Raw genomic sequence first — 13,855 nt, 5'->3', positions numbered from 1 at the left:
AAAAACAAAATGTGAACATTGTATATCAAGGCAAAATACTTTATTTGTCTCTACAGTATCAACACATGTAAACAATGCATCACTTAAGAATTGCAAACACACAACGAACACGCACACACACACACACACACACACACACACACACACACACACACACACACACACACACACACACACACACACACACACACACACACACACACACACACACACACACACACACACACACACACACACACACACACACACACACACACACACACACACACACAGGGCTCTGACTTGAACTTTGAAAGAGTGCAAAACTGAGTGTAGGTCTTGAGGGAACAGGAAACGACTTCCCTCCTCCCCCCTTCAATCTGCCCCCCCTCCTCCCCTGTTCCTCCCCCTCCCCTCTTCCTCCCTCCTCCTCCAGCTCCACGCTATAGCAGAGAACTAGGCAAGCCAACTTGCAGAGTGCAGCTCAGCCTCGGCAGCGGCTGCTTCCTGTACTGGGGGTCTTTTCGGAGAGCATTGCGCTCCAATGTGCGCCGCTGTGCCCGCTGGATGTTGAAACCTCGCCCGGAGCCACCATGTCCAACTCAACGCAAGACCCCTTCTACTCTTCTCCTTTCGGACCCTTCTACAGGAGACACGCGCCCTACATGGTCCAGCCCGAGTATCGGATCTACGAGATGAACAAGCGGCTGCAGGCGCGCACAGAGGTGAGCAAGCAGCCCGGGGGAGAGTGCCTGCTGTCCGGCCACGCTCAGGCTGAGGCGCCGGTGTGGAGGGTAGCGGGGATGTGGAGGTCCGGAGCCGGGAGGAAGGGAAGGGATGTTGGGGCTGGAAGAGAGGGGCTCGGTTTACATGTGTGTCAATCAGGAGGTGTGGATGTGATGCCAAAAAGTGCCAAACATTCCTGAGGTGAAAGTAAACAGACTGCGAGAAATGTCCTCGTCTGAAGTCATACGGTTTAGTGGAAATAACACGATATGAGGAAGAGATGCTTTCACGTGCCTTATTAAGTTGTGTTTTAAGCTTCACATAGTCTGATTGAGTTTAGTGATTCACCTGAGGTAGGGTCACATTTCAAAATCAGGTACAACTGTTCTGCAAATCAGAGATATCTACAGTTATCATATTATTTAGCTTGACAGACTGTTTCAAACAGGCTGCTACATGCATACATGCATTTGCATACATTTCTTTTTTTTAGATGACATATTTGCATATCGTGCAAAAGCAGTCAAACAAGTCTGACAAGAATGCAGAGAGTTTGCTCACTAGGAAGTGCTTGTGGATGAAGTGTCCTCAATGAAAGTGACCCTGATTGCAGAGTAAGATGATCATGATATAATTGCTTTAGTGTGAATTATTTTCACGTCAATTTTCCTGATGCTTCAACCAGTTTGTCTCTCTGCGAGTGTGGCATATACTGTGTCATTCAGACTAAACCTTTTCTGGTCCCTCTGTGAAATATACAGCAAGCATCTGTCTTCGGCATCTGTTCTGTGATCTCAAATGTGTAAGTGTGCAGATAAAAAGTTCATCCAACATGTCAAGTACTGCTCCAGAGGCAAATGTATGAGAATATAAAACAGCAAAACGCAATAAAAAGCACCTTTTAGTTGCCTAACTCTTCACTTTGTGAACTATAAATGTTAGGGCTGCAATTAAGGGTGATTTTAATGTTGCATTAACCTGCCAATTGTTTTTAAATTGATTCATTTATCATTTGAACTATAGAATGTCAGCAACCACTCAAATGTGTCTTCGGTGACCTCTTAAAAATGTCTTGCTTTGTCCAAAACCAAAAGATATTCACTTTATTATATCAGGATAATAAGAAAACCAGTACATTTTCACAATTGAGAAGCTTTAACCAGTGATCTTTTATAATTGAACTAAAATCACTTATGTATTAAAATAGCCAATTAACACCATGTTTTCTTTACATTTGAATTCTGGTAGCTTTCATTGGCTATTTGTCTCCCACTGAGACATTAAAAACGGAGGCATTTCAGATAGATATATCATAATGAAATGATTGGATATATAGGAGTTACATTCATTTTCAGAAATCTGGTTTTCGAGCCAGGCTCCAGCTGTGTTGCTGCAGCAGCTCGCAGAATGATGCTGACTTTCCTTTAGAGGAACTTGCAACTTTAAGCAGACCAAGGCAACACTGCTGAGATGCATCGGCCCAGGCTGATGCATTATTCATGCGGAGTGGTCCAAGCCTCAGCGGACCTCAACTCCCGTACCACACACACGAGACACCAAGTGCAATCACCATGCTCACACACACACACACACACACACACACATGCACGCACACACACACGCACACACACACACACACACACACACACACACACACACACACACACACACACACACACACACACACACACACACACACACACACACACACACACACACACACACACACACACACACACACACACACACACACACACACACACACACACACACACACACACACACACACACACACACACACACATGCAGGATGGTTGCATGTATGTTTACGCACCACCTGACATGCATACAGCACAAACAACACATGGCTTACTTCCATGAAATGAGCACACACACATCAGTTCAAACCATTACCTTCATCTCCTCAGACTTAATGATATAATTGTATAATAATATAATTCGTTTTTTGTTCCGTTGGTGTTCATAGCATATCCTTTCTTTCCTCAGCAACAAGAGTTATATATTCCCTTTAGCTATGGTTATTGTTTAATTAAAATGCAGCCAGTGAGCATAATGAGGAAAAGGTGTCTTATAACGAGAAATAAATGCATACATTGTTTGTAATTAGTATGCATCAAGATGTGCGATACATTCGGGCTTTTATCGGAATTATATAGTAGTATAGTATTGACACAAACCTCGCATGGGAAAAACGAATTTGAGGATTGTGATATAAATCTGCCTTTAGAGAGAGCTTCGTGTATAATTTGGGATTGTGTCTTTATCTGTAATTAAAACAGAGCTGTAGATTGTGTAGAAATATTGTGTGTGCTTAAAGAAACAGACAAAGCAGTTTACTTCCTGTAAAGCAGGTTAGCTTTTCCCTTAAGGGTTCGTTCAGTTCTTTTCCATATATATATTATCCATATACTTTCAGATGCATCTGGCTCACTCTTAGAAATAAGACCATGTCAGTGTACACACAGGTCAGAGAAACAGGAAGTTATCTCAGATCTGTATTCCATTAGAAGAAAAAGGCTGAATTGTCCTGGATAGTTTCTTGAATATTTCATCAACGACTAGCAGCTTTTGAAGATCCTTCTGTGTCAGATATAAAACGCTGGCAGTGAATGCTGGTTTTATGGAAACATCAGTTTGATTATCTCAGTCTTAAAAGATATATGACCATCTTAATCCTTCTGTTTTGTTGACGTTGGCTTTGCTCCCGCATTCGTCACTACTGTAGACGAAAAGAATAACAACAACATTTGCAAAATCTTCTTTCCTATCAAAAGATGCAGACCCATTATCTAGAACAGATGTGATGTACAGAAATAACCATAAAGTATCTCTATTACAACAAATAAGGACATTTATGATGTTTAAATGTTACACAAAATATGCACATTTATTATAGTTTTTTTGCCATAAACGTAATTCACAAAAACAGAAAAATGTACAGTATGTAAAGGTTGTTGGACTCCCTGTTAGACCACTGATGGAGAAAGTGAAATACAACTCCTGTAAGTAAAGTAAACATGAAATGAGGATAGTGCTGCATATACTGTAAAGGGCTGCAGCACCAATAATGAAAGAATTATGTTTTAAGGACCAAAGCATCCATGTTGGCCTCTTTTTAAACATGTCAACTTTTAAAAATCATGGGCATAGGCAATGCTCGTAAAACAATTGGGTATGAAGAGGATAAAACAACATTACGTTTTGTTTCAATATGGCAACAATATATAGGCGCATGGGGCTTTCACAAAAATAGTTTCAAAGTGACATTATAAATACATAATCATCAATAATGTAGATGTAATGACTAAGTTGGTAAAGGCAAATGGTTAAACATGTAGATAATAGTCCAAATTACTGTCATGCAAATTACTGTCAAATATTGAAAATTACGATATTCAAAATAGAGCATGATATCTCATCTCATGTCATGATTTAGATATAATATTTATGCATTGCCCTTACAGAAATACTTGTAATAAGCAGGGGCTTTAATTGTTGTGCTTTAAGCATACCGCAGAAATCAGAAAGTGTATAAACAAATCAAAAGAACATATCATTGTGATTTCAATTTGAAGAGACACATGAAAGCCTTTTGTTGAGTGGGTTGTATTTTGTTGATCCAGTCAAAATGATTTCAAGCTTCGCGTATAGCCGAATTATCAGCCGAGAAAAGATGCTTAACATCGTGAAAGCTCTTCCATTGTGAAGGATGAAAATGCCTCGGAGCGTACTTAACACGGTGCCGATGAAAATGCCTCCCTGTAGTTTGAACAGGGGAAGCGGACTAAGCCTCAGTAAGAGAGCACCTTTCTGAAAAGGTGCTGAAGGAGTCGACTGAAGGCACACTTCTGGTAGAAAGTCTCCCATTTGTCTTATTCATGAGTTTGCTTTTGGAATTTGCTTGGCTGGCGGTGCGACTGCTGCTCGCACTGGCAGGACTCAAGGACCTGACTCTCGGAGACTTTCTTACCCCCGAGAGGAAACTACAGTCTGTACGAGTTTAAGTGACATCTGTAGCAGAGGCTTTATGCCGTGAATCCTCCGGGAGTGGGAAAAGAAGTTGTTAGAATTAGACTGAGGCATGTTATTCTTTGGATTTAACATCTTGTATTCTGTATTGTTGCATGGACTAGAACTATTGCCACTGAGGTCACACAAAGGACGCTGTTACTTCTTCAAATGTAAGATGATTGATGTAAGGTTTGTTTTAAAGAGATAGTTAGTGTTGGTTGCTTTCATTATAGCCAAGTTAGTTAAAGTCATGCTTTTCCGGTTATTACGCGTCCCCTTGTGTGTTATGAAGGTTTGTATGCATGTAAGAGTCAAAACCCTCAAAGTACACCCTGTAGGCAGTAAAACTCTAACACAGAGAAGACCCGTCTGTGCTGCCCCAGAACGCCTCGTTGGGGGTTTCTCTTTTTCTTCCTAGGTACAGTGACGTGACGGCAACACTGTGGTGCGCCGCGTTTGGGGGGGGTGCGGGTGCTAGTGGAGCCTCGCCACGTCCCGCCAACACGGCACCCAGACCCCACGCAGCATTCTCATCTGTTTGTCATTACTGGTTGCTAACGCTATGGTAACACATAATCACTGATGTTCCGCTGTAACGGTGGTGGACTCATCAGAACAGAGTGGGCGAGCTGACCAATCACAGTGGGCTCACAGGGAGGGGGGGCGGAGCTCCAACAAGCCGTTTAGGACAGAGAGTGAATGTACATACTATACAGAGACGCTGTATGAGAAGCCAATGTGAGTTTGGAACATTGCACAATATAAATCTATTTTAGTAGACCTCAACAATGGAATTATGATTAGTGGAAATGGCCATGACATGGGACCTTTAAGTAATTTATCAAAAGAGAATCCCCATTCATTTTGATTATTTGACTAAACGTTGAAGTTACTTCTCATGTAAAAAGGCTACAAATGCAGTTTTAAAGGGTCCCTATATGTTAATGTTCAGGTTCATGCATGTCGTGTCTCTACTGTGACGTGTCTCCATGCTTTAATGTTCAAAAAGCTCTTTATTGTTCTCATACTGCCTGTGCTGCGGCACCTCTTTTCACCCTCTGTCTGAAACCAGAGCCCAGTCTGCTCTGACTGGTTAGCTGGCTGGCTCTGTTGTGATTGGTCAACCGCTTAGAGATGTCCCGCCCCTTAGCCTATCACGTACAAAGTGTTGGAGCGCTAGCCAATAGAAGTGTTGCATACAGTGCAGTGATGTCACTATGTTCAGGAAGTAAACAAAGGACTTCTGGAGGTGTAAGGTGTTTTAACTTCTATATGCTTACATTATGTCATCTATACGTTATGTTTCATTCAACCCACAGAAAGAAACACACGGGGTGTTTGCTTTGAGCCATTGGGTGTGTGTCGTGGAGGATGCTGCAGTTTAGATATTCTGCAATTAATGATTTCTTTCATTATCCATTCATCTGTTGGTTACTTTCTTCAAATACTCCGAAGGTATAGAAAACTGTTCTTTTTAGTGTGTCTATTAAATTCCACACATGTAATTTGATCTCATGCTGTCTGCTTCAGGCTGTAAACAAATCTATTTTTAGGTGAAACTCTTCCTTCCAAAAAGCAACTACGAACTGTTTTCTGTTCCTTATCAAAAACATCCGTTCACCTGCCATGCACTCAAGAGAGAAGCTCACATGGAAATCAGAAAGAGTGGGGAAAAAGCATTACAACCAGTCCCGCGTGCTCACCTGGGATCAGTGCTCACCTCTGAACTGATAACTGTGCAGCTTAAACAGTGCTGCTCCTGCGCTGACTCGGGGTCTGTTTCGATCCCAACCTTATTACCTGCTCCATTCATACTTATTACCTGCCCGGCTGTATTTCTGCAGCACGCTGACTGCTATCCCATTACCTTCATTTTACACAACGTGAACCCGCGCTGACCTGGCAATCTAAACAGGCTTTGATGTGGATTTGACGCCATGTGACCACATTGTTTCTGTGCTGTCACTCCGGGGGCGCTGGCCCTCGCCGTACGGAGGCAGCCCGCAATGATTTGTGGGGGAATTTGTCACTTCAGCGTATGCAAATGAAGCGGCAGGATTAAAATTCAGAGGAGGAGCTTGGCCGACCTCAGCCGGTGTAAGGCCGTTAGCATAGAATACATTAATATTCAGCAGGAGGGAGCGGGGACGCAGAAAACCACTGTAAGTAAAACTGCAACACAGAGGGTGAAACACAAGGAAAACAAAAGCATTTTTAATGGAGCCGACATAATAATACCCACGGGGCTGCGCCGGGGAAGCTCGCTGCTGCTGACACTGGGTCTAATGGTCACACTCTTCCTCTGTGGGTAGACATGCAATCAGTAACAGTGATTGTCAGGCCGTTCATTGGATTCTTGTGTCTATTGCACATAGTTAGTCTCATTCTCATTATTCAAATGTGCCCGCAGCAGACCTATGTCACTGGCTGGACTGTGGGACTGGAGGAAGTGGAGTGTTCATTATGGGTAAATCTCTTGTTCCTGTCAGGGGCAAAGTGGATCTGTTCCCATCAGCACGACGTGTCAGATTGACATGAATAGGCTTATGATGGCGAGGTCAAGTTGCCACTGAGCTGTGAGGGATTAAAGATGAGCCACCGAGATCACACAAAGGAAGTTTTTACTTCTCTAAATGTAGGAACGGAAAATAAGGAGATTATTTTAATACTATCACAATTTCTCAGAGACCAAGATGATGATATAATGATATGTAGTTTTGGCATCATTAGACCTGCATCGACTGGGCGGTTAATTGATTGGGAAAATAACCTTTTACTCATCATGGTAAAATGTCATGTAAATGAGAATGTGGTCCCTTTCAATATAGAATTCTTCAAATTGTTGTGGATTATCTAAAATTAAATTAATATTGAATATTGTTGGGATTTAACTTTTTTCATATTTTTTTACATTTTATACATCGATACAATAATGAGCAGATTCAGATCCTATAGGGCAACAGATTAAACCTTTACACGTGAAAGGCAAAAACCAGCAGCAGAAGTTATTTTGAATTATCAAAATGTTTGCTGATGAATTGATATTGGCTAATCCATTAATAGTCTGTTTGTTTGAGTTCTACAAAACAGCCATGTTCACAATTAATTTCAAGCCTTTTTCAATGTTTAAACAATCAAACCCATTATTTTATGTTAAAATGATTTATTTAATCAGCTCAAATCTTAATCATAGGATGCAAAAGAGATAAGTATGTGTATTGTTCATTTTATTGGATCCCCATTAGCCTCTTTTATTGGCAGCTGCTAATCTTCCTGCCCGGGGTGTACACATCAAAATATGTCCGATTCAAACATAAATACAATCGTAACAGCAATGTTATATTAATATGAAACAACCAAGTCAACGACAACACTAAACTATATCAATAAATGGTTTGAATTCCCCGAAATATTATAAAAATCATAAATACAAGATTCTTTCCAACACAAAGGAAAAACATTACATGTCATCTGTTAGACGCTTTTATCCAAAGCGACTTACAGCGGAAAATCACCACAGGAGCAATTTGGGGTGAAGTGTCTCAGGGACACAACGACAGGCTGACTGCAGTGGGGTTTGAACCTGTTACCCCCTGATTTGAAGTCCAGCACTCTACCCACTGAGCCACAGCCGCACCGTATACCTACAATAACAAGGTCAGAGTAGAAGAAAAAAGACCTCACTTTCAAGGACATGTTGCCCTTTGATGCACTGAATGCAAACAACTATCCATTCAATACATACAATCTAAGATGTCGAGTCTGTTTTCCACTAAGAGTGATATCCAAACTTGGACTGAAAAATATATAGTATAGTGAAATGTGTCAGGCTTTAATGTTTATCTCATCACTACTTTGTATGACTATTGCAACATTGGCTTATTTGATTTTCATGCAATATGAATTAGTCTCAACTTAGAAATACACAAAGCACTGTAGGACAGCTAACATGTTCAAATTCCTGTTAAAACTGACATTTCTTACAGTGTACGTGTGTGAAACTGGCTGAGAGTAATTACCAGAGAGGCGCTGCCCTTATCTGAACCATTACGGAGGATGTATCTACCATCGGGAAAACAAGCCACCGCAGGAATCACTGCAAAGGCTTCATGTGTCAAAGCTTAAACGACGAGTTACTGAATGAAATCAATGAATCAAGCATTAAACAACATGTTAAGTATGTTTGATATGGTTCACAGGGCAGAGTGTCTTCTTGTGTTCTCGCTTTCATGACAGGAAATCTCCACGTCTTATTAATAATTACAAGTATTGATTGGACAGTGTTGATTTTACCATTAAATGATCAAATACATTGAATGAAACATCATCTTTATGCCCCCTGCCATTCACGAAACAAAACAAACAAAACAATGGAGTCATAAATAAACCCGCAGCCTTGGTAATTCCCTTTCCCCGGGATGACTAAACAGCATTATTATGTATTTCTCTATCTGCCGAGTCTGATATGTGTTGTTGTTATGATTCACAGACTTATTGACAAACAGACATCTGCTTCCGTGGACCCGTAGCTCGGAGCTCTCACATTTAAAACAAAAAACATTTTCATAATGCTGAAAAAGACTGAATCACTTCTGCTTCCGTTAGTCTGCAGCGCCGTCCTCAAATTAAAGAATAATGCAGCCTAGCTGCGAGCGCACGGGCTGATAGTTTGAAAAGAAGACAAAAGAAACCGTATACTGAGATAAGTGCGGTCATTACTGTTGACCAAGCCGAATGCCTTTTGCTTGTTTGTTAGTATTTATTTATTTTAAGCTGCTTTTTGGTGTAAAATCACTGAATAAAGACAGAAATTGAACATTTTCCGACGTGTTTTGAGGTACATTCAGTCAAAACTGAGTATATCAGCACAGTTCAATACTATCCAGCCTTAGTTAAAGTTACAGTGACAGTAATTCATGTTTGTTTACACCACAGTGATAGAAGTTAAGATAACTTTATAAATTGACAAAGGGGATATAGTATTGTCCCCATAGGCACAGTGAGGGAAATCAAAAGTTACATTGGTGTTGCCTTTGTTGTTATAGTTTGTCTTTTGTATGTCTAACTTGAAAACAATGTCTCCACAGAGGGTTCAATCGATATGTATTTGTTACTGGATTAGATGACAATTTAAAAATTAGGACTCATCAATCATTCCGAATTTGATTGGAATTGTAATATTAAGGTATTGACGAGGACATTTTCTTAAAAAGTCACCATTCTGACAATATCTTAAATAACTTCAACACATAATGTAATGATAACAATTAAAGGATAACAACACTACACTCCACGTCAGAGATTTAAGATACATATAATCAGTTTTGGATAAGATCCCCTCAAAAGTGTATTTACCACGACTCATGTCAGGCAATCGTCTCATTTCTCTGTGTGCGATGTCCCACTGTACATGTGATGAGAGGATGTTCCCAGAAAGTGATTTGAAAGAAAACACACAGCAGTCCTGAAACAATGAGCGTCAGTCACATGCAGCAGGATGCTCGGACAATAGTCCCACCTTTTTCCTGGCTCTTTCCCGTGGTTCCTTCCAGGCTGCTCTGCCGCTCAGATAACGGAGGAGATGTCCTGTTGTTCTCTGGAGGTTAGAGAGGCCGTCCTGAAACACAGTGGTCACGGGCGTCTGGGTTTTTACTGAAGTGCAATGAAGTGTCTCTGACTGTAAGATGCAAGGTTCAAGGCCTTTATTGTATGTGTGCATAGCTACAGTGTAGTTATCACAATGAACATCTGAGGTCACTCACAGGCTGCTGCAACAGTGCAACACAATAAAACAGATGATAGTGCAAGTAAAAACAATACAATAGAATATAATAGAAATAGTGCAGAGTAGTCTATATACAAGTAATTGGAATATTGATATATATATATATATAAGTTGCAAACAGATGAATGTTATGGATGTTCTTTCAAAAGTTCAGGTGTTTAACAGAACGCTAAAGCTGACCTTGAGGATGGTTTAATATTACTGCAGATTCACTGGTTTTATTTCATCATGTGTGAAATAAATACAGTGCCGTTTTGGCATCAACATCTTGAGTCTCAGGCTCCTTCAACTATGCAACGTACATTTTAATCAACATAACATTTAAAGGAATAAAATAGGTTGCAGGAATAAGACAAATATGTCAAATAAGATAAAACCGAAGCTGCAATTAAATACAGTAAAAACTGTGTACTGTTATGAAACTGTGTTGATGTGTGGACTATAGATGAACATTATGAACACATCAGGAGGATGCGTCCCCAGCTGACCCAGAAAGCCACGCAGGTTCTGGTCCAGGCTCTCGTCACCTCACGCCTAGACTACTGCAACTCCCTCCTGGCTGGTCTGCCTGCATGTGCCATCCGACCTCTGCAGCTCATCCAGAATGCAGCGGCTCGTCTGGTCTTCAACCTTCCTACATTTTCCCGCTCCTCCGCTCCCTCCACTGGCTTCCAGTAACTGCTAGAATCCACTTCAAGACACTGGTACTTGCGTACCATGCTGCGAATGGATCTGGCCCTTCCTACATCCAGGACATGGTTAATCGTACACCCCAGCACGTGCACTCCGCTCTGCATCAGCCAAACGACTCGCTGCACCCTCGCTGCGAGGGGGACCCAAGTTCCCATCAGCAAAAACACGTGGGTTTGCTATCCTGGCTCCAAAATGGTGGAATGAGCTCCCCATTGACATCAGGACAGCAGAAAGCTTACACACCTTTCGACGCAGACTGAAAACTCATCTCTTTCGACTCCACCTCGAGCGATAGAATGACTAACAAAGAACTGCTAACAGAGCACTTATATACTAACAAAGGACTGGCTTATCTATAGCCAGTTGAGTAGCACTTGAAATACTTGGCTCTATGAAACCTGATGTACTTCTTCAAGGTTGTGTCTTCCTGGTCGAATGCACTTATTGTAAGTCGCTTTGGATAAAAGCGTCAGCTAAATGCAATGCAATGTAACATACAGTGGGTGTTTCTCAATGTCGAGTAAAGCTGCTAAAGGAGCCACTATTTCAAGCATACTACGTCATCGAGTGCCGCCGAAGTACTGTTCCAATGTCCAGCATACTTGTAATTCTACCGAGCCCGGCGTACTTCGTTTGGAGAAATGTCGAGGCTGCACATGTGTAGACTCCGCGGTCTTCAAATCCCCACAATGCTTTGCGCACGGACCAATTTCCCCAAATCTGTGGCGGAAAATGTAAGGCGGGGCCTCTCATATGACGCACACCTGCACACTTGCTCGCCTGTTCCACTCTTCGTCTTCCAAATGCTAGGAAGGATTCTTGCCTCGCTTCTGAAGCAAGTGACTCGGAAGACATGTGCTACCAAGCAAGCGTACTCGACATTGAGAAACACCCACTATGTGGATGGTGACACTTCACAGAGATCAGGAACAAATCAAACACAATTCATTAGTTTAAAAACACGTTTGTCATACAGTATGTAACTGTAGCTCACCTAAACTGTAGCTCACCTAAACTGTAGCTCACCTAAACTGTAGCTCACCTAAACTGTAGCTCACCTAAATTACTGTTAGGAGAAATAAAAGTGTTTTCAAATCCGACACGGTTGTTGATGGTTCGGTGAGGCACAAATGATTATTTGTAAGATGTGGAAAACGATGCTGCTCTGGGTCAAAATATAGTTTTTGTAGGATCTTTGCTTCAGCCGACATCTTGAAGTCTCTTTAAATAAGATGCTTGAACCCGCCTTGATAATTGTTTGCAATAAGTTATGTATTCTTTGTGCAATGAAAATAAAGTTGAACTTAATCTGATATAAATCACAACTAATTAAATGTGGTCAAAAACCGTAGAGTTCTACATTTGACGGCGGTTCACTTGGCATACAAATGTAACCATTACAAATGGCTGGTTGGAAAAATATGTCTGTTTTTAATATCTAAGGAAAGACGGAGGAGGGGCTCTGTGAGGAAGTCAGAAGGAAGGGGCAGATTTTTTTCAGCTGCGTACTTTCAAATTCTAGCGCACTCGAGCTGGTTTCTCCATTCTTACCTACCCCACCTTTAATGATAAAAGTTTTGGCACAAAAAATAACTTTGTTTAAAAAAACCATATATTTTATTAAGGTTATGTGACTTATTTTGCCGTGGTAACAATGATCACCACTTGATTGACGTTACGGAACAACTGCAGTCATTATTAAAGGAAACATAGCCTGTGAAGCACTGTATCTCCTGTATTAAAGTCACCCATCCATCATCCATCCGAATGAACTTTAAAATATACCGTACGTGCTTTTTAGGGATTTCCTGAGTGACTAATGCTGTCATGTCTCTGAAATGAACAGCCTATCTTGTGCTTTATGGCATTTTGAAGATTTGTTTGAAGGATTCTTCGCTTCCAGCCTGACCAGGCGTTTTGTAAAAAGTAATGTTAGCCATTATCTGTCTTTACTGGGATGTATCTTCTTAATAGTTTGCAATGTCTGTTTTTAAGTGACAAAATACTGCAATTCTTTAAACATTTTTGTCACAAAATATAATGATTTTTTGTTGAATTGTATCCATGTCATGTTTTGTATTGACTGTTCCAATTGTCCATGATCCCATACTTCTCTCTACTACTCTTTCAAACTTGATATTGGAAGGATTTCATTCATATACTATATTTGGGTTACTGTGGCTGCGAGGGAGTGCGGTCGTCTCTCAACCAGAAGGTTGTGGGTTCGATCCCAGCCCGTGCAGCCAACATGTCGATGTATCCTTGGGCAAGATACTGAACCCTGAGTTACTCCCGATGGCCAACGGCGTGTGAATGTTAGTTCCTAGAGTGAGGTACACTGCTCTGTATGAATGGGTGAACGACATGTAGTATGTAAACTGCTTTGAGGGGTCGTAAAGACTGGATAAAGCGTTATATAAGTACAGTCCATTTACTCACGCAATAACCTGCTCGAAGTATATTTTATTGAGTCTTTACATTGTGGCCTTGTGAATGACAATAAGGGTTTTGAAGGCAAAGTTAAAAATATTACAATATTTCATCATGGAGCAGGGGAAGAGCGACTCTGTACTTCAGGTTAGTTTCACCAGCCTCCGCTCTGCTTTCTGACTGTTTCATCACTTTGCTGATCAGCTGTTT

At 41.1% G+C, this 13,855-nt stretch overlaps 1 protein-coding gene across 5 annotated transcripts in view; it reads left to right on the top strand.

Moving 5' to 3' along the window:
- The first annotated feature begins 458 nt into the window (after positions 1-458).
- Positions 459-13,855, top strand: part of ldb2a (LIM domain binding 2a) — a 105,597-nt gene continuing 92,200 nt past the window's right edge. For all 5 annotated transcript variants that reach the window (XM_034092794.1, XM_034092793.1, XM_034092792.1 and 2 more), the window contains exon 1: positions 459-704. In XM_034092794.1, the coding sequence (XP_033948685.1) occupies positions 573-704 (132 nt within the window). In that variant the 5' untranslated portion in view covers positions 459-572. The remainder of the gene's footprint in view (positions 705-13,855) is intronic.

This window comes from Pseudochaenichthys georgianus, chromosome 10, assembly GCF_902827115.2.
Source record: "Pseudochaenichthys georgianus chromosome 10, fPseGeo1.2, whole genome shotgun sequence".
Lineage (NCBI taxonomy): Eukaryota > Metazoa > Chordata > Actinopteri > Perciformes > Channichthyidae > Pseudochaenichthys > Pseudochaenichthys georgianus.
Note: the sequence above shows the minus strand (reverse complement) of the source record. Positions and strands in the feature narration are given on the sequence as shown.